This window comes from Pteropus medius, unplaced genomic scaffold (assembly GCF_902729225.1).
Source record: "Pteropus medius unplaced genomic scaffold, Ma_sr-lr_union100, whole genome shotgun sequence".
Taxonomy (NCBI): Eukaryota; Metazoa; Chordata; class Mammalia; order Chiroptera; family Pteropodidae; genus Pteropus; species Pteropus medius.
Genome location: NW_024349797.1, coordinates 145226 through 164914, shown reverse-complemented (window position 1 = coordinate 164914; position 19689 = coordinate 145226). Strand labels below are relative to the sequence as shown.

The following is a 19689-nucleotide window of genomic DNA, read 5'->3' as shown; positions in this document are numbered from 1 at the left end:
CCTTCTCCTTGTGCATTCATCTTGCCATCCTGCCGTCTTTTGGGAAAATGAGGTGATTCTAAAAGAGAACGTTGCCCAAGTGAACAAGGAGCTTCTCAGGAAACCAGGGCCTGTCCCTCAAGCCTGCCAGGAAATGTCAGTTTTCTCATAGGAATTTGATTATGGAAAAATTCTAATGCACACGCATGTGTTTGTCTTTCCCTCAAGCAGATTTCCAGCACAAGTTCACCGTACAGGCCTCTCCCACCATGGATAAAAGGAAGAGTCTCATCAACAGCCGCTCCAGTCCTCCTGCAAGCCCCACCATCATTCCTCGCCTTCGAGCCATCCAGTGTGAGACTGCTTCCCAAATTAGTTGGGGCCAGAACACATCAGGGGCACCTGTCCCCTGCTCTGTCCAGCCACCGACTGGTCCAGGCTTGCTCCATCCATAACTTCTGCCACTTCTCCTCGACAATGTGTATATACATGCACATATGTACGCAAACCTTAGCCCTCCCTCTTGTCTTCCTCCATTAGCTTTTCTGCTGCCTCCTTTGCCTTTTACTCTTAGTCAGATACCAATGAAGGGGTTTGTGGGTATTATGGGTCCAAAGCAATTTGGAAACGGGCATGCGATGTAGATAGGTCGGTATCGTAACCTGGTACCTTGTGCGCTCTGCCGTATTTGGGGCATCTTTGTTTCTCTTTTGTTCATACTAATCAGGGAAGGGTGTTTTCAAAGTATAGGTCTTAACGAAATTTGCCAAATATTTTATGACAGGCAACATCTGGACCAATTTTATTTTTACAGCAGTGTTTATTAAACGAGATTTATACATATACAAACACATACATGTACATACACACATGTGTGTGTGTGTGAATGAATTAGTTTCCCTACTTTAAGATAGAGTTCATAAATAAAAAAAAGCAAAACATAGATTTCTTGCTTTCCTTATAATCAAATTGGTGGGTTCCCCTCTGCGTGTAGCCACAGCTGGCCGGAACTCACAGCAGTTTCCACATGCCCTGTATTTTGCCTCAGTCCCCTCAACTCCTTATTTTTTGGTAACTGGCTCACTTCACTCATTTATGGTATAAGCCAAGTCTCTGAAGCATTTGGAGTTTCAGCTCTTGCTTAAGGTGCCAATTTCAGAAGAACATTCCCCCCCTCTTATCTCCTACATGGTCTAGCTCTATTCTTTCCCCATCCTCCTACTCCTGAATTTTTTTCTCTAGTCTTCAGTCTTGAAATCCTCATTTTTTTTCTTTCCGGTACTTACTTACCAAATTTCGGTAATTCCACATCTTCCTTACCCCTTATCATTTTTCTCTCCCACTTACCCCATCACTCACTCGTCCCAATTCAGTTCCACCCAACAAAACAAGTTTCTTAAGTCAGACCTATTTGGGACTCTGATGTCTGGCTGGCCTGAGCTCCAGCTTTACATTGGACTTATGAGAAGCTGGGAAGCATTTCCATGTTTGGTACTTCGAGAGTGCTAAATGGTTGGTGGCTGAGAACTCCGTTATTTTCCTGGAAGCTTCCACTTGGGCACAGAGGTGTTAAAGAAGTCTGACTTCTTCCCAGGAGCTCTGCGCGCGCGTGTGTGTGTGTGTGTGTGTGTGTGTGTGTGTGTGTGTGTGTGTTTGGTTGGGTAGAGTCTGGTGTCGGAGGAGCCCTGTATGTCTGTTTCCAGATCCCATCCAACTTTTGTTATTCACAGTGACACCAAACGAAAGCAGCAAAACCTGGGGCTGGAGCTCAGTCATCCCGAAGGAGGAAGGAGAGGAGGAGGAGAAGAGGGCTCCCAAGAAGAAGGGACGGACTTGGGGGCCAGGTACGCTTGGTCAGAAGGAGCTTGCCTCAGGAGACGAAGGGTAAGAGCCCAATGATGGGAAATTCTTTCTCACTTATAGACTTCTGTACCCTTTTAAAACTATGACGTGAATATCTTTTTCTTTGTTGTGTGTTTCACTTCTTTCTGAGAAATTATGAGTTTATTGATCTTTACAACAGAGTTATCCAATCTCCTTTTCCCCCTGGAACCTCTTAGGACAGAGATTGGCGTACTTTTTTCATAAAGGGCCAGATAATATATATTTTAGGCTTTGTGAGCCATGTGGTGTCTGTTGTAACTACTCACCTCCACTGTGAGAGGGCAGCAGCAGCCACAGACTGATGACGTAAATGAATGAGCATGGCTGTGTCCCAGTAAAACTTTTTATAAAAACAGGTAGTGGTCAGGATTTAGCCCCACAAGTTAGAGTTTTCCGACCTCTGGAGATGCCCTACTCAGAGTAGCAGGTGCCCCAAGCATTGACCAGATGTACAGAATTCTGCATGAGTAGTCTACTTACACCTAGCTCTTCCCCTTAAAACGTCAGCTCAGAGGAAAGAGAAGGAAGAGCAGATTACGGGACTCTCGACTGGAGGCTCATCTGAAGCAGGGGCAGACAGAATAATCTAGCTCAGGTAGAACAGTTGGATATAACTCTAGGGCCACTAGAACTTATTTTGGGTCCCACCCCGTAGCCACGCTGATATGTATGAGTGCCCCCTCTGTTCTTGCTGTGGACTTATGGCCTAAGAGACAAATTCGACTGAATCCTAGTCCTTCAGAGGACCATGTGGTATTAAAGAGCTTGGACGCTGACCCCGGACTGCCCAGGTACAAATCCTGGCTCCACCTTATGCTTTATCATCTGTAAAATAGGGGTTATGTCCATACCCATCTCATGGAGTTGATGGAGGATTAAATAAGTTCATCTTTGTAAAGTGCAGAGATTAGCTGGCTCATAGTAAGCATGTGTAAATATTTGCTATGATTCTTTTATGCTTCTCATGCAATTCTGTTTCATACCTGAAGAATGAACATAATGGTTTATACTTCTTCTTCTTGGTTTTAGAATCTAGAACCATGTTTCTTGACTTTTCCTAATGTGAGTATAAGCAGCAACCCCCTTCACCTTTTACGTTCATTTCCAAAGAGCTTGTAAAGTTAGACATTAGAATTATAGGTGCCCTGAACCTGTAACTGGCCTTGGTATTCCTCCGAATACTAAAATTTCATGTCCAAAATCTGTTTCCCTATGTCGGATCTGAGCCAAAGGTAGAAAAAACAGTTTGCTTCATAAAATATTGACTATTTGAAGCCAGGTTTTGGAAACCACTAGATACCTTAGAATAAAAAATTTAGATATGTAGGGCAAACTACCTAAGCTATGTAGGAATTCAGTGATTGAACCCTCTGGGGATGGCAGATTGCTCTGCCGTACCAAGTTCTACAGGAGCAAGAGCCCCTCAGTTTGTCCTTTTAGCCCTAGGCTAGAGTAGTATTCAGCTGAGGCTGAGAAACTGTCGCCTGTGGTATTGAACTGAATCCTGTGATATTTCTGACAGTGTGATTCCAGATAGGATTTACCAGGTTGGCTATGGATTCCAGTAGTTTCTATAGTTCTGCTTCATTTAAAGTCATTTTTTTGTCTTGCTAGTAAATTAATTATTTTGCAATACCAATTATTAACTTTGGAATTTTCTTCCTCCTTACATAGATTTACCCTCAAAACTTTTGGATCAATTCAAGTTATGTGACTTCATTTTTCATGATTTTGAATTCCTATTGAAAAAATATATACTCCACTCAGACCTTTTTAATGTCAGAAATTTTGAGAGCCTCTGTGTATAATATTTGTAAATTTAGCCCCTGTTGACTGAAGAAAATATATAATGGCAAAACAGCTATATTGAATTTAGTAATGTTAAGTGAATTTGCATCTCCATACTTTTAAAAAATAGTGCACATCTATAGGAAACATATGCACTTATCCGTAGACAGCTTGAGTATCTATGGGTTTACAGACGCCCTGTAATTATGGTGGGGTTGCCCAGGGACCTTTGTCCCACAGATTGAGAGGTCCTGGCCTGTAACAACTCAAGCAGAGCCATCTTGTTAAGATTCTTTCATGGTGTGGGCTTTTCTGACTGGACAAGGGGATGGCTGCTGGCGACATAGCTGGAGTCCAGCCTTGAGGGTTCTCATGTGGGAGAGGCTGAGCTGATGTACCCGCTGCTGCCAGCTTCTGATTGTCTTTATTCGTTGAAGATCCCCTCAGAGACGTGAGAAAGCTAATGGTTTAAGTACCCCATCAGAATCTCCACATTTCCACTTGGGGTGAGTCTAATCTTCACCCTTTCAAATGTACTGGTAATTATCTCCCTTCCATTTCCTTGTTCTCGCAGCACACCCCATAGAATCAAGCCTCGTTATTGCCAGGCTGTGCTGACTTTTTTTTTTTTAAAGCAGTACCGTCGTGCACCTTGGGAAAATTCCTGTGTTGGTCTGACTTTACATTGTTCTTCACTTCCCTAACCACTCCTGTTGTTAGGGTTCTCCTGCCACCCTTAGTTTTAGGGAGACTGTACTTGGCTATTTATCCTTTGGTCTATAGCCCTGGCTTTGACTTTGCTAATCTGGATTTCCCTGGACCCAGAGCTGAAGGCGATGTTTTATGATTATCAGAAGTCCCAGACTAGGATTGCTTATTTCTGGCTGTGTATTTTGGTTGACACCACTGGTGGCTGGAACGGACTTTAATTCATTGGTTTTTGTGATAGCACTTGAAACAGAGATCTGAAGTCAGGGGGAAAGGTGGTCCTTCAAGATGGGCTGAGAAGAGCGGGCTTTAGTGAACAGCTCTTTCTAGCCCTAAAACGAGAGCCACCTTTGGTTGTAATTCTCGTATCTCTAAGGCAACCATAGCACAGATTCCTCAGTCCTCCCTCTTTTTGTCCTCAAAAGACCAGTGCTTCTGCGTCCCTAATTCCCCCAGCCAATAAGGGGGTTTGGTGGGGTTCCCAGTCTGTATCCTAGAGTTGCTGGCTTGCCAGTGTGAGCTGATTACAGAGGTGTGAAAGTGAGCTCCTATCCTTTTCCTCTCCAGTCCCAGACAAACCGCGGGCTCCAGTACAGCACTATGCACTACCCACATAGGTCTGTCCCAAAGTGCACTGGGTTGGTGCAGCTTTGTTGGCTGATTTTTGTTTTTGAAAACTGAATGGCTTTGAAAGTTACCTAAGCATGCCCTAAGCTCGGAAGACAAAATTGAGAAATAATGTGAATGGAGTGCCCTGGCCCATCTCTGCTAGCTCATCTGCCCCGTGCTTGCATTGCATTGTAGGTCTTCACATCGCAATATTTCTAATGCCACCGATGAGTTGTATTCAGTGTCCATGGATTAATGGCCTCTCTTTAAAATGGGCTCAGGCAAGAGCCTGTCCGGTGCTGGGCAGCCCTTATTCTTTTTGTCCTCTTTCCAGCCTGCCCACCAGATCTTTCAGCGGCCCATAGAAGCATGTGAGGGGGGTGGGTCATGCCCCTGCTTTTCTTTCCGTAGAGCATGTGCACCTTTGTTAATGGAGCAGGTGGGCTCAGTAAGGTTCATTGCCTGTACTCCAAGGCTTTGGGGCTTCAGTGTGATTAAGCAGACAGGGAAAGACATTTCCACAGGCCCATACAGCTGAGGGTGGAGTAAGGAAAGTAACCAGTTTCCTCATTTCCCCTCATTTAGCCTCAAGTCCCTGGTAGATGGATACAAACAGTGGTCATCCAGTGCCCCCAACCTGGGGAAGGGCCCGAGGAGTAGCCCAGCTCTGCCAGGGTTCACCAGCCTCATGGAGATGGGTAAGCGTTGCCCTTGTCTTGACTCTCTCCCCGTTCCCTCCGAGAATTCTTGGCCAACCTTCTAGGACTGTTTAGAATTATTACACCATGGGGGTTGTCTCCTCTTCCTCAACTCCTGGTCCCCCACCCTATTTCCTCTTAGTTTGCCCTACTCCCATTTCATTGAATCCTCCCAAATTACTACTGCTGCTATAGAGCCTGTCCTTGGCCTTCTATCCCAAGGGGCCAGGTATAGTCTTCTTAGGGCAGGGCAGAAGGGTGAGGCATTTCCTTTGTCTGGGTCTGTTTCCTGGCATTTTAATGTGGGGAATCCACAAAACAAGAGGTGGTGATAGAAGACGCCACAGTCTTCCACTAAAGGAAGTTTTAAAGTGTTGCCCATGGTTACTGAATGGGTAAGGTTTTCTCCAGGCTCTCGGATAGTCCTCTTCTCTCTGGAGATTTCCAAAGTTGTAGTAGGTCAGTCTATAGAGCATACTGGCCTTTAACCACGTAGGGAATTCTAACCTTTTCCAGAAAACTAGTCCTAAGACCAGTCTCTAGGCTATCATTCAGGAAATACAAGGTCCCTTCCAATTTTAAGGTGCAAAAAATGAGGAATGGTTCTGTTCTATCCAATGTTCTAGGAAACTCATGCTATACTTCTTGTATTGAGGGATCCTATAAAAGAAGTAGCAAATTAGCAGATGTCCTTTCTGCAAATAGGGAAACAGGCTCTGGAGTGGAGAGTGATTTCCTCATGTTGGTCACAGTTGAGTGAGGATGCATAGAGCCCTATTGGTTCAATGCCCAGTCCCTTGTCCTGCCCATTAGACTGTTTGACCTCTGCATCCCTGACTGTAAGCCAAGAGGCCTGGAGTTGGAGAGGAGGACCGGAATCTTGTTTTTTCTACTTATTCCTCTTTCCTGTCTGTTCCTCTCATCTTTACAGAGGATGAGGACAGTGAAGGCCCAAGGAGTGGGGAGAGTCGTCTACAGCATTCACCCAACCAGTCCTACCTCTGTATCCCATTCCCTCGTGGAGAGGATGGGGATGGCCCCTCCAGTGATGGAGTCCACGAGGAGCCCACCCCAGTCAACTCAGCTACCAGTACCCCTCAGCTGACGCCAACCAATAGCCTCAAGCGGGGCGGCACCCACCACCGCCGCTGCGAGGTGGCTCTGCTTGGCTGCGGGGCTGTTCTTGCGGCCACAGGCCTAGGGTTTGACCTGCTGGAAGCTGGCAAGTGCCAGCTGCTTCCCCCAGAGGAGCCTGAGCCACCAGCCAGGGAGGAGAAGAAGAGGCGTGAGGGTCTTTTTCAGAGGGCCAGTCGTCCTCGTCGAAGCACCAGCCCCCCATCCCGGAAGCTCTTCAAGAAGGAAGAGCCCATGCTGTTGCTAGGAGACCCCTCTGCTTCCCTAACACTGCTCTCTCTCTCCTCCATCTCCGAGTGCAACTCCACCCGCTCCCTACTGCGTTCTGACAGTGATGAGATCGTGGTGTATGAGATGCCTGTCAGCCCGGTGGAGGCCCCACCCCTGACCCCCTGCACCCACAACCCCTTGGTCAATGTCCGAGTGGAGCGCTTCAAGCAAGACCCTAACCAATCACTGACTCCCACCCACGTCACCCTTACGGCCCCCACACATCTCAGTGGTCACCGGCGGACTCCTTCTGATGGTGCCCTCAAACCAGCGGCTGTCCAAGCCAGCAGGAGCCCCTCCAGCAATGGGTTGAGCCCCAGCCCTGGTGCAGGTGAGTCCTGCCCTCCTCCTCTTTTCTCTTTCCTGACTTTGTGCCTCCCCGCAGTGTGGAGACGTTAGGAGTGAACGCCATTCCTCCTCTGACTCAGCCAATCAAGACATGCTGATCTGGGGTGGAGGAGGTGGTGAATTCTCTCCATCCGGTCCCTCAGGAGTCTTCCCTGAGGAGTGGAAGAAGCAGGCAGGTTCTAGGAAGGACCAGACCGGGGACTCCGGTGGACATGCGGGCCCCGGGTCTTGGAGTGAACCGTGCAGTGCTTTCAGGGCTCGGGAAGGCCAGGGGGCTAGCTCTGTTTTCTCCCTACAGATTAGACCAAAATTACTGGAAGGAATTCTGCCCTGTGTCTAGGAACTAGGAGGGGTATTTTCTGCCACGTAGCTGGCTCTTGCCTCTCATTATAGCATGAGTACAGGCACACTCATAAGGCAGGCTTCCGCCCGTGCCTCTCACGCCCTTCGGCACTCATCCCTTACTCATGCCTGACTCTTCAGACGTGGACGTGTGTCCAGGTAAATGGCTGCATTTGTGCATATGCCTGCCTTCTCCCTCTGACACCTGTGACACCTGGGCATGCACATGCTCATCCTAGGTCTTTCTCACTACTGCCCCTTGCTTCCTAGAAGACTTGGGTCTGATTTGGAAACCACCTCTAATCCAGGAGGAGAGGAGATGGCAATACCCTTTCAGTGAGATTTCAGTGTGAATGACAATGGTATTTGACCATTCAGCTGGCCCTCCCCTCTTCAGATATGTTTGTTAAACTCAAATGTGTGACCTCTTTGGAGATAGAGACGTCCTGTATTACTCATCTTTTTTAGATTTCTGGTATCTAGCTTCGTTCCCATCACATGTTTATTAAATGAATGGATGGAGCGTGAATGAACAGACATTTCCTTAAGTTAGGGGACATTTTTGGTAAAAGACCAGATAGTAATTTTTTAGGCTTTGTGGGACATACAGTTTCTGTTGTAACTACTCAACTCTGCTGCTAAGAGGGAGAGCAGGAATGGATATGGCGGAGTTTCAGTTTTAACTTTATTTACAAATCCAGGAGGCTGGCCTGTGGGTTGTAGTTTGCCGACATCTGCCCTAAATAATTTTATTTCAGTCGAGACCCCCATATGTCCCATTATTATTAGCAGATACAGCGACCATGGCCTTCTAGTTCACTATTGCATTCCAAGTGCCTCTTAACACACAGGACATAGTAGGTGCTCATTAAATATTTGTTATTCATATTATCCTAAGTGAGTAGGGCCATGGCAAGGTGGGAAGGGAGCAGCATATATATATCACCCAGAAACCAGGTGCCATCGTCTGATGCCTCTCCCTTTGTCTTTTGACCAGGAATGTTGAAAACCCCTAGCCCCAGTCGAGACCCAGGTGAATTCCCCCGTCTCCCTGACCCCAATGTGGTCTTCCCCCCAACCCCAAGGCGCTGGAACACACAGCAGGACTCTACCTTGGAGAGACCCAAGACTCTGGAGTTTCTGCCTCGGCCACGTCCTTCTGCCAACCGACAACGACTGGACCCTTGGTGGTTTGTGTCCCCCAGCCATGCCCGTAGCGCCTCCCCTGCCAACAGCTCCAGCACGGAGACACCCAGCAACCTGGACTCCTGCTTTGCTAGCAGCAGCAGCACTGTGGAGGAGCGGCCTGGACTTCCAGCCCTGCTCCCATTCCAGGCGGGGCCGCTGCCCCCCACCGAGCGGACGCTTCTGGACCTGGATGCAGAGGGCCAGAGTCAGGACAGCACTGTGCCACTGTGCAGAGCTGAACTGAACACACATAGGCCTGCCCCTTATGAGATCCAGCAAGAATTCTGGTCTTAGCATGAAAAAGGTCAGGGTGGGCAAGGGGGAAGCAGGAGGAGATGGGGGGAGCTGGCTGGCACAGCCCTTTCTCAGAGTTGGACCCCCTGAGATCCAGTCCCACTTCTTGCACTGATAATGCACTTTGAAGATGGAAAGGATGGGAACAGGGCCACTTCAGAGGGTCTCTTGCCCTACAGGGCCTTCTTACCCATGTTCGCTGGAGGGGCTGTGGCTATCAGCTCTGGCTGTGTAGGGGAGGGAGGGGTGCGTGCATGTCCCCCACTCTCCACAGTCTTCCTCGCCTTTAGGGTGACCCTGCAGTGTCACTCAGCCAAATCTGTCTGCTGCTCCCTCTCCTCAGCCCTCTGGGTATGCCCAGAGCCTGTCCTGGGGTCCCTCTGTTAACCCTGAGTTCAGCCTTCCCAAATACCAGTATTGGATGTTCTGCGATTGATTTTGCTCCTCTTCCACGTTCTTCCCCCATACCCATGAGTCAGAATCTTCTTTGGTGTGAGATATGAGTTTTTCTGTGTCCTAAGCCCTTTCGTGGTAACCGAAGGGCTGAAGGCAGTGTGCCCCTGTGTGGGGCATGAGAGTTGCTGGACTTGGCACTACCTACATGCACGTCCAGGTGCCCCATTAATTTAAGCTTACCAGTGGTAAGGGGAGTTGCCTCAATGAGAACTTGGGGAAGCGAAGGGAGTTAGGAAAAATATGGTGGAGTGGAAGTAAAGAGGGTACTAGAGTCTGTTTGTCCTTGTTCTTTTTGGAAAAACTCAAAGAAGGGAAGAAACCAACACCTGTTGATGGCACCCATCTCTTACCTGGGGTCCAGACATAGTCAGACCAGATTCTGATACACACATGTGCTCATCCCATGAATAGTTTCTTGGGATGCCAGAGACAAAGTTCCTGTGTTTGTCCTTTTGTTGTCTGATCTCTATGTGCTATTCCCTTCCCTTGACCTTTCCTCCAGTCCCTAAGATTAGTGGACTTTGGGTTATGTATTTGGTTGGTAGGCATCTCTGCATTGCACCGGAATAGAATAGGGGGTCGTGGTTGGGGTGTCCTGGATGCTGGGAGTTGGAACTGCAAGTATTCCTTCTCATCCTTGCGATCTATTCTGTGATGCTCTCGAAGTAGGATGGAGCCACTAGTAGTACCTTCCGTAAATGGATGTGGTGAGGCGATGATGTTTGTGAGGTGCTTCGTGAGCCACTGCTGTACAGTAACCTTCAAGTCCCAAGCACCGGAGACCAACTAAGGCCTGTTGTGTCTGTGCACAGGGAGCCCCCAGTTTGGGGCCCTGGACTATGGGCTAGGTAAGAAGGACAACGGTGGCCAACCCTGACTTTTCTGGAATTTGTTTCCTTAACTTGAATGTTGAGCTTCTTCTGGAGCTTTCCCGTTTGTATCTTCGCTATTCCACTTACTCTGAGGCCTCCTGTGTCAAGTGTAAGCAGTTGTCTTTGTGCGGGAATAACAGCTTGATCTGGAGTAGAGTCCTTAGGTCATGCCCTCTCCCCTCAACACTCTCTGAGTGTTGCTCTATTGTCTTTTATCATGGACTATTTCTCTGGCGATGTTGGAGACCGACCTGCAGGTTCCTTACACTTGCTGCCTGGATGCCAGAATGGGGCGAGTGGTGAAGCAGGTATGAGTGATGAATTTGGTCACTGCTCTCTTTCTAACTATGATAGGCATCCTGCCCTGGGGATGACAAAAGGTGTGATTTTCAAGTTGTTCCTTGTTTTATGAGCCCGCTGGCACTTTGGTTCAAGGGCCCCGCCTCATCTGGGTAGGGAGGCACTATTCATTTTATTGCCTGGGGTTTTGTTGTTGCATCTCATCTCTCTATTTCCATTTGTTCAGCGAAGCCAACGTGTAAGAGATTATTTTTGCCCCTCATCTCCCACTCCTTGGTTAGGAGGGGAAAAATTGGGAATCCGTCAGCAGCTCCAGCAAACCAAGCGACGACTCTTCGTGCTTGGTGGGGATAGGGACACATGGTCTGTTCTGTGCCCTTCCCCTGGACTCTCCATAGCCCCAGTCCCTAAGCCACTAATGCATCTATAAACCCTTGGCCCTGCTAAATGGCCCTCTGGTGGGGTGCAGCCTACAGTGTAATCTAAACCATGCTGGCTATGGACAGTGCTCTGTGGTATGAGGCAGAGATTTTTCCTATGCTTATTTTCTACTTTTTGTCGTTTTGTTAGGTTGTAGCTATCTTTCTTGGAAGTGGTAGTGTAACTCAGGTGGTGTAAACTGAATGATGGCCACTTGCCGTTGAGTGAGAGGTTGAAACCAGTTCTTACTCCTCCATCCAGGGGGAGCACAAGGGAAGCCTGGGTCCCTGCAAAGGGAAGAATTATACCTGCAGGATTATTCTGAAAATGCTTCTGTGAGTTTCCATGAAGAAGAAGGTGTTCTCATCTCTCAGCTCCTCCCAGTCTGTGATGGGCCCCTGCCTGCCACACTGTCTCTCTGTAGGGCAAGGCTGAAATGGGATAAGGATCCAATAACAGGTTTGAGTTGCTTTCTGTCCACTCAGGTTCCCTTGCCTCTATGGTCATGGTCAGGAGCCGGCCTTAAAGCTGGGGTTCAAGCCTCTGGAGCAGTGGTAGCAGCCTTCCTTTGCTCTTCCCTTCTCTTTCTTCAGAGACTGTACCTTGCTCTTGGCAGGTGCTCACTACATGGAAGATGGTGATAGGAAATAGATCTTGTTCTCTGCTCCTTCTCCTTGGATCCTTCAGCTCCTTCCACTGATTCTAAACAGGATTATCCTCCATTTACCTGCTTGGCATCCAGGCCACTGCCTGGGGCTGAGTATATGTCCCATTTATCCTCATGTATTATTTCTAAGAGGCTTTTGTGGATGCTCTTAACTTTAGCATCCTACAGGTGTGCTAGCGATGATGATGATATGATGATGATGATGATGATGATGATGATATCAATATCTTACATTTGCACGACTCAGGATAATGCTAACCTTTCCTCCCGACCTTTACAAGATTACGTCATTTTCCTTCTACATTTGATATCCTTGCTGGTAGAGAAGGGGAAGTGCTTAATGATGAAGATTCAAGTGAAGAGAAATTAGAAAGCTGTTTGGTTTGATTGCTGAGTCAGCCACCAGACTCTGAGACCTAAACAACTTGGCTCTGTTCCTCATTCTGCTTTTGCTGTCTGACCTCAGGCATGTCTCTTTGCCCCTCTCGAATTTCCTTCCTGTAAAACTGTCGTCACCTGCTTCCCTCACAAGGACAATGAGAGTATCAGCAGATCATTGAGGCACGTGGCTCCCTGCATCCAGGGACCAGGAAAAACTGCTAGTTTTCAGTGCACTTCTCACCACTTTGACTTCTAGGGGATTCACCTACTGTTTTTTCCTTTGGCTTCTGGAAGAGGAGTGATTGGGAGTTGGCTTTGCATGACTAATAGGGACCGCGGTCAGGCTCATGCCTGTCTACTGCATTTATGAAGCACCTGATGTTTACAAGCATCCTTCCTAATTCCCTCACTTAACTTGTCAGGCTTATCGTCCCCACCATTAGTGTCTTACCGAGGAAGCAGGAGATGAGGGAGCTGGAGGCAGCATCAGAATGACAGTTTGGGGTTTCTGATTTCTTGGAGCCATTCCCAGAATCTTACTTGTTTAGACTCTGGAATCAGGCCAGGCCAATTCCTGGAAGAATCTTTGGGAAAGGGTCTGCTGACCCTTGGGACGTGTGTTATGGTGTGGGCTTCCTCACAAGCCCTTTTCCCTCAGGCCAGGGTTGCTCAGGGATAGAACGAGTCACCCCAAGTGCAGCCAGGCCTGACTTGTCAACACTCTGCTCTCCAGTCCCCACATTAGGGGCGCCTCCCACCTCCCTCCTTAGCATTCCTAACTCTTCAAGCTCGCTTTTAACAAAGCACAGAGCAGCAGATACTGAAGACCGGATGGCTGTGAAGGGTACTGTTGAGGGTTGAAGTATCTGTCTATCAGGCCCCTCTGAACGCGGAACCTGTTCTTTTCCTCATGTGTGTAATTAAGCCTGTGCCTTTGACTCGGGTGTGTGAGGCCCCAAAAGGCAGGTCAGAAACACTCCATCACCTCTTGAAGGATTGGGAGAAGAAGGAGGTGCTGCTGTTTCTGCAGTGCCAGGCTTTTCCCGAGGGCTCTGCCAGAGACGGTAGACCCGGGTCAGAGGTGAGAGCAGCCCACAGTGCACTGTGATCATAAGTGAACATTGGGCAGGAGTGTCAGGGATCTGGTGATCTGAGCAGCCCACATACTAGTTGTGTGAAGTTGTAAACACCTCTTTCCCTCTGTGGACCTCTGAGCCCAACCATGAACTGAGGGTGATGCCGCCTTTCCTAACTGAAGCATGAAGCCCTTCTAACTTTAAAATGTATGGTCCTGGAGCCCCAGGTCCAGCATTCATAATCCTCACCTTGCTAGATTGCTTCCCTTTGTAGAGAAAAGTTGGGGGCGGGGGCTGCGGGGTTATAGGTCAAAAACACTTAGAAAATCAGCAATGACATAGGGTTCAACCTACCAGACCACTGGCCTCTGTGGTTTCAGGCCTGAGGATGGTTTCTTGTCAAGCTATAGTTATTGTTAGGACACACGTTTAAATGTGCCTCTCTTCTTTCAAACAGACCATTCTTTTCTTAGATCAGGGATTCAAATTAATAAAAATTCATATCAGAAAGGAAAACACACTCTTGCTTCTGGGGAGTCCTCAGTCCTTGGCTTTTCCCTGGCTTTGCCTCCTGGGCACTCACCACCTCAGACATTGGCGATGGAAAGAAAGCAGGAGGCAGAAACTGGCGTCCTGGCTGATTAAGGCTAATTAACAGGGCTTAGGTGCCTAATTAGGCTGACCCAGCCCTGGGTTTCTGGTTGGCTATGCAGGCCAGGAGAGCCTCTCAGACTTCTCAGATGTTAACTGAGTATTTTCCCTTAGACTTGATGAGATACTGACAGGCCCCACCCCTTCCTTTGTCTCTTTCCCGCCTGGAAGTGCCCTGGCCCTTCTAGGCTTCACAGGGAGCTCTGGCATCTGTTCTTCCAAAAGTTGGGCTCCCTTCTTAATCTGGAGCAGTAGGACGGGTCCTTCCTGATTCTTAGTCTGTGGTTCCCTGCATCTTCTGCCAGTAGCCTTGCTTTGGGTCTTCAGCTCAAGACTGAAGCTAGAAATAGAGAATAGAGAAGGCCCCAGTTGGTTACCAGAGCCAGGAGCTTTTTCACGTCTCTCTGTTTCTCTTGGAAACAGACCTGCCTTTCTCCTGACCCATCTTCCCTCTTACTGGTTTGACCCGCCCTCCCTGCCAACACCCACAACCTGGTTTTACTAGACTGATTGGCAGGCATGGACCTGACAACAAGGTAGGTGTCTTAGAATGAGACACCGGAATACAATTCCAGAGGCTCAGAGACAGCCCTTTCCTACTGGGACACGTGGAGTGGACATCCAGGAATTCTGAATCCAGAGGTCAGATTGGTTTTATGAAAACGGGGCCTGGGGAATGATGGCCCCATAGATATGGTGCTCCTTGCTCAGCACATAACTGAAATTTAAGACCAAGTTTCAGAAGTAATATGTTGCCCACCTTCCTAAAATCCTTCTCACCCAGATACCTGCATTGACAGATCCTGACTTTATTTAAAATTTTGATATTGTGTTTGACCTGGATTTTTAAAATTAATTTTAGTGTAAAATACTGCATTGAAATATGATTTATCATGATAACTGAGTCTTTTCAGTGCCTCTTTAAATTTTCCATCCAAGATGAGCACTTCACTCACCTCACCCTGGCCTGCCTGCCCCTCATCAGGATCATGGTGGTGCTTAGGCAGAATAGTGAAGTAGGTTTTAGGGGTTTTTTTCTGGTTGCCTTTGCTTTCAGTCCCGAGTGAGGTGGTAGATAGCGCTCTGGGAGTGTTTGCATTTACACAGGAATGTGTTGACTTACAACAGTGAAGCATCTAGGACACTTTTCATCTTTAGACCTGTAATTGGAGGTGACTTTTCCTTGATGTTCTCTAGCTTCCTTTCAGCCTCTCTGAAACCCCAAGGTCACTTAGAGGTATGTATGTGTTTTAGGGGAAAGGTAAGTGATTACAATAGACAGGACCCTTTTGATTCTCTTCTTAATAAGCCTCTTTGAGACATCTTTGAACTTCCAGAGCTGTGAATAAATCATACTCATTCTCTCTCTCAGATTTCAGAAAGGAATAAAGTGGTGGAGGAGTTTTTACTCCCTTGCATGCCTGGAAGGGTGTTCCACAGCGCTGTGCCTGGCCATGAGGCAACCTCCATAATGTCAGCCATCACATCACCGCCACCAGTGTCTTTTTCACTCCCATTATTATTCTCTCATTTTTATTTCTCTCTCATCATTTATTTCTGCCTCCAGTTCCGGAAGCCATGCTCTCTGTGGCTCTTCTTCCTCACTGTCAGAGTGAGGCATGGGTTTATCCTGGCCTAGGCACGGGTATTAACAATGAATTATAAGAAACCATTATATCTCCTCTACGTGGGAGATGCTGTCCTAGAGGTTTATATTATTATTATTATTTTGACTCATAATAATCCATGGAGGGGAGGTATGACTCCCTCCTGAGGATGCGGAAACTGGGGCTCAGATGGTTATGTCGTATGCCCAAGGTCACACAGCTACGAAGCAACATTGCTGATGTGCTCGGTGCCAAAGTTATCTCTCATTTTCCGCTAAGCACATTTTGGGCCACTGTTTAGAAGCCCTGGGATAAAATTGGCCTAGCTTAGGTCCACCTAGGCTTTGAGGTGGCTCTTGTCCCAGAAGGAGTATGTCCTGTGGCTAACCCATCATCTGCCTTTGCGACTGGAGTCACACAGCAGGATTTGCAACCTCCCACACTCAGCTGACTTCCTCTCTGTTGGCTGCTTTCTCTTGCACTGCTTCCTCTCCACAATTTTTCAGGGATTTGTGCCACATGGGGGTTGAGCATGTCAATTCTCCCAGGACCACTGACAGCTTGTGGGCCTCTCTCCTCTATTTTCCGACCCCAGTTGCCCCATTGCTGTTCTTTGCCAGAGCTTCAACCCATGTCCCTCCCAATCTTTTGAATTTGGAAGCCTTATGGTAGCTCCTCATTGGGAACCCGAAGCCAGGCTTTTGCCTTTTTGTTGTATCGATAGAGCCACACGCCCTTGGTACCCACTTATATCAAAGAAGGGAGGCGATGAACTTGTCAACTTTCTCCTCTGATTTTTCTGATCACCCATCCCCCACACACACTCACGCTCACGCTCGCATGCTCACACACAGATGTAGTCTAAGGCTGTGTCTGTATCTTCTAGAGGATTAAGGAAAGGAGTCGGAGATGGGTTTTATCTAGTTTGCAAAAAAGCTTTCTTTGGGATTTTCCTCCCCATTAGAGCCTTTGAGTCCAGGTAAAGGGAAAGTCCACATACGTATTCGTATTTCTCCTCTGCAAATGGCTACTAGTTTTCATTCCTAGGCCTTCCCTGCTCTAGTGTCCTGTCCGTGTGTCCTGACTCTATGTCCTTGAATTCCCATTTTGCTTTGGGATTTAAGTTATTGTAATTTGTCAACAATATTTAAAGGTTTTTTCCTTTGGCTTCTTTTTTTTTTTCAAGGTACTGTAAATTGTTGACTAGAGTCGCCAAGCAGGCTTGGTTCAATGGCTAAACCTCTTATCGTATTACAGTGTAATGCTGATCTCAGCCTGGTCTCGCCACCAGAGCACACACAGACTTGAATAAAACTGTTATAACAATGACTTCTGGTTTACTGTGTTGCTTTGTAAACTTGTCCTTTATCCTCTTATCTTTTTAATTAAACAAGATGTCCAAGTAACTGGCTGTTTCTGGGGAGTTTCTATACGCAGGAAAAAAATAACCAGAGAGAGACAGATATGGTGCAGGAAAGAAGTGGGTCTCTGAAGGGCCTGGCACCCCCACCTGGACCACAGGGGCCTTTCTGAAGCATGGCTCCAAATGGTGCCTGCCAGATGATTCAGTCTTTTCTCAGGACTGACCTTGGCACAGGTCATGAATCTTGGTTTTCAGAGGCCCTGGCGGGTGTGTGCTGTCTGCCACTCCCTATCACTGTCTACCCTGATGTTGCTGGTGAAGTTGTGAGTAGAGTTCAAAGGACAAACACAAATGGAGTTGTACACTTGTAGACAAGATTTGCTGGTTGTGACTCATGGATTCCTTGTGGTCTTGATACTCTTCATGGTCCTTGTCAGCTGTGTGACCTTGGGCAAGACACTTAACCTCTCTGGGTCACTTCTGTAGCAAGCTGATTGATTATATATTGGGTAGGGATGAGGGTGAAAGCAGACAGGAAAAATCTTGTTTGGGGCCATTTTCTACCTCTTTAGTCCCCCATTTCATCATTCAGCTCCATGTGGAAAAATGGCTTCTGAACTTCTATATCGACAGCCTCATACCTTAATGCCATGACCTTTCATTTCACTCCATACATTTTAACCTTTTCCTCTGTAGCCTGGGGGAGGGGTGACAGTAAAGTGGGGTTCTGTGCTGGATGCTTAGATTGTGGGGAGAAAGATGACCTTTTGCTGAACTTTTGACCAAGGCCTACATAACCTTTGTAAAGGAGATAGGGTAAATATGGAAAATTGACTAAAACTAGACTCCTTGCTGGAGAAGATGCCATGAGAGGCGTCATATGCTGTATACATGTATGTAAATTGTTCCATGTTTCTGGAAAGCAGTTTGACCATATGGCATTAATTTTATAACAGGGGCCCAAAAATTCCATTTAGTAAGAAACTAGCTACAATGTGCCAAGCACTGCACTAAAACTTGACCTACGTTAGTTATTTCATTTACAACATCTCAACATTCTCCAGAGTAGATCCTGTTGCTATCTCCATTTCATATTGAGGAAGATGAAGATCAGAGTCAAGTGACATACTGAAAGCCACACAACTATCAAATAGTGGGGCTAGGATTTGTCTGATTCTAGCATGTGTTCTTGTGTCGTAAGAATGAGTCAGATGCAGACAGAGATTCATTTACAGGTCATCCTAACATTATTTACAGGAGGGTTCAAGTGACTACAAGTGACCCAAACAATATTCTTTTGGGTCTCCCTCTACCCTCTTTCTCACTCAACATAGAATCTGAGAAAGTGATAACATGAAGACTCTCTTTACAAATCAGACACAGTCTAAATGCCTGACATCATGGGATTGTTTACGCTTCTCTTCTTTGCAAGGCATTTATCATCTATGCGCCAGGTGCCAGCTGGACACTGGAGATTCACAGCTTGTTCAGATAAAGCCCAGTTCTCAAAGCCCCTACACAGTCTGGTGGGAGAGATTGAAATATAAAGAAATTGGTTTAATATAATGTGGTCAATGTTATAACAGTGCTAGGGAAGCATCATGGGTTGGTGTTAGCCTGAGCTGGGCATTCACAGACTACATGGAGGCCATGACACCTGAGTTGAGTCCTAAAGATGGCAGGATGCAAAGGTACAGAGACATGAGATGGCATATCAAGCAGCACATTTCTGTCTCTTCCCATTTTGAAAATGACCCCTTATGATTCCTCATGCTAGGTTCCTAGCTCCGGTCTTATGATACGCCATATGTGATGTTATGTAGCCATTAAAATTATATTGTTCAAGAACAATGAAGGAAATAGGAAAATGTTCATAAAAGGTAAGATACAAAAATTTTTTAAAAAGTATTTTATCCTAATTATATACAGAAAATATATTTCCTTTTTTTCCCTCCATCTTTTAAAAAAATACATACTTGATAGGCATAAGAAAAAGATGAAAAGTCAGTAATTGTTACCTTTATGAAGAAGTATTATGGATGATCTAAAAATGTTCTTTTGGAATTTTTAAGACTTTTTTTTTTTAAGAATGAACATATGTTACTTTTACATTTAGCAAAACAATGGTGAATACAGTAGTTTTGTGGTTACTTTCCAAAGATAACCAGGTTTCTCTGTAGTTGTCCCAGAAGCCCAGGCCACTTGCTTCAAGGCTGCCCCCTGCCCTAAGCAATGTAACCAGGGAGCTCCAGAAGCCCTGCTTGTGGAAGGTAGAATTCAGGCTGAGGCCAGGTCTAGCTTCCAGTCCTAATGGGATCTTCCCCTTAGTCCTTTCCTCCCAATCGGTATATGGTGCTGGGATGGTGAGTCACCTGCAGAATGCAAGCAGAAACTAGTGAGGACACATGAACAGAGGAAGTTTGAAGAAAGGAGGTAACTTGGAGGTCTCTTAGAGGACACAGGTTAGGAATGTCAGGTCCTAGACAGGCAGGTAGTGTGCTCTGAGTTTGCAACACAGGCACACACTCCTCTGAGCTGGGCTGGTCATAGGTACACCGCACCCTGTTTACTTAACTATGGAATGTGCTTCATTAAGGCTGGGACTGATGTGCTAATCCTCTGTGCCCTCCGGTCCTCACCCAACCTAGTTCGAC

General features: G+C 46.9%; 1 protein-coding gene across 1 annotated transcript in view; it reads left to right on the top strand.

Annotated features, from left to right (window-relative positions):
• MAP3K9 (mitogen-activated protein kinase kinase kinase 9) overlaps nucleotides 1–17001 on the top strand; it is a 72900-nt gene extending 55899 nt beyond the window's left edge. The window contains 5 exon segments of the mRNA XM_039883678.1: nucleotides 211–333; nucleotides 1710–1863; nucleotides 5554–5666; nucleotides 6598–7401; nucleotides 8758–17001. Coding sequence (XP_039739612.1) covers nucleotides 211–333; nucleotides 1710–1863; nucleotides 5554–5666; nucleotides 6598–7401; nucleotides 8758–9242 — 1679 coding nt within the window. The 3' untranslated portion in view covers nucleotides 9243–17001.
• The last annotated feature ends 2688 nt before the right edge of the window (nucleotides 17002–19689 follow it).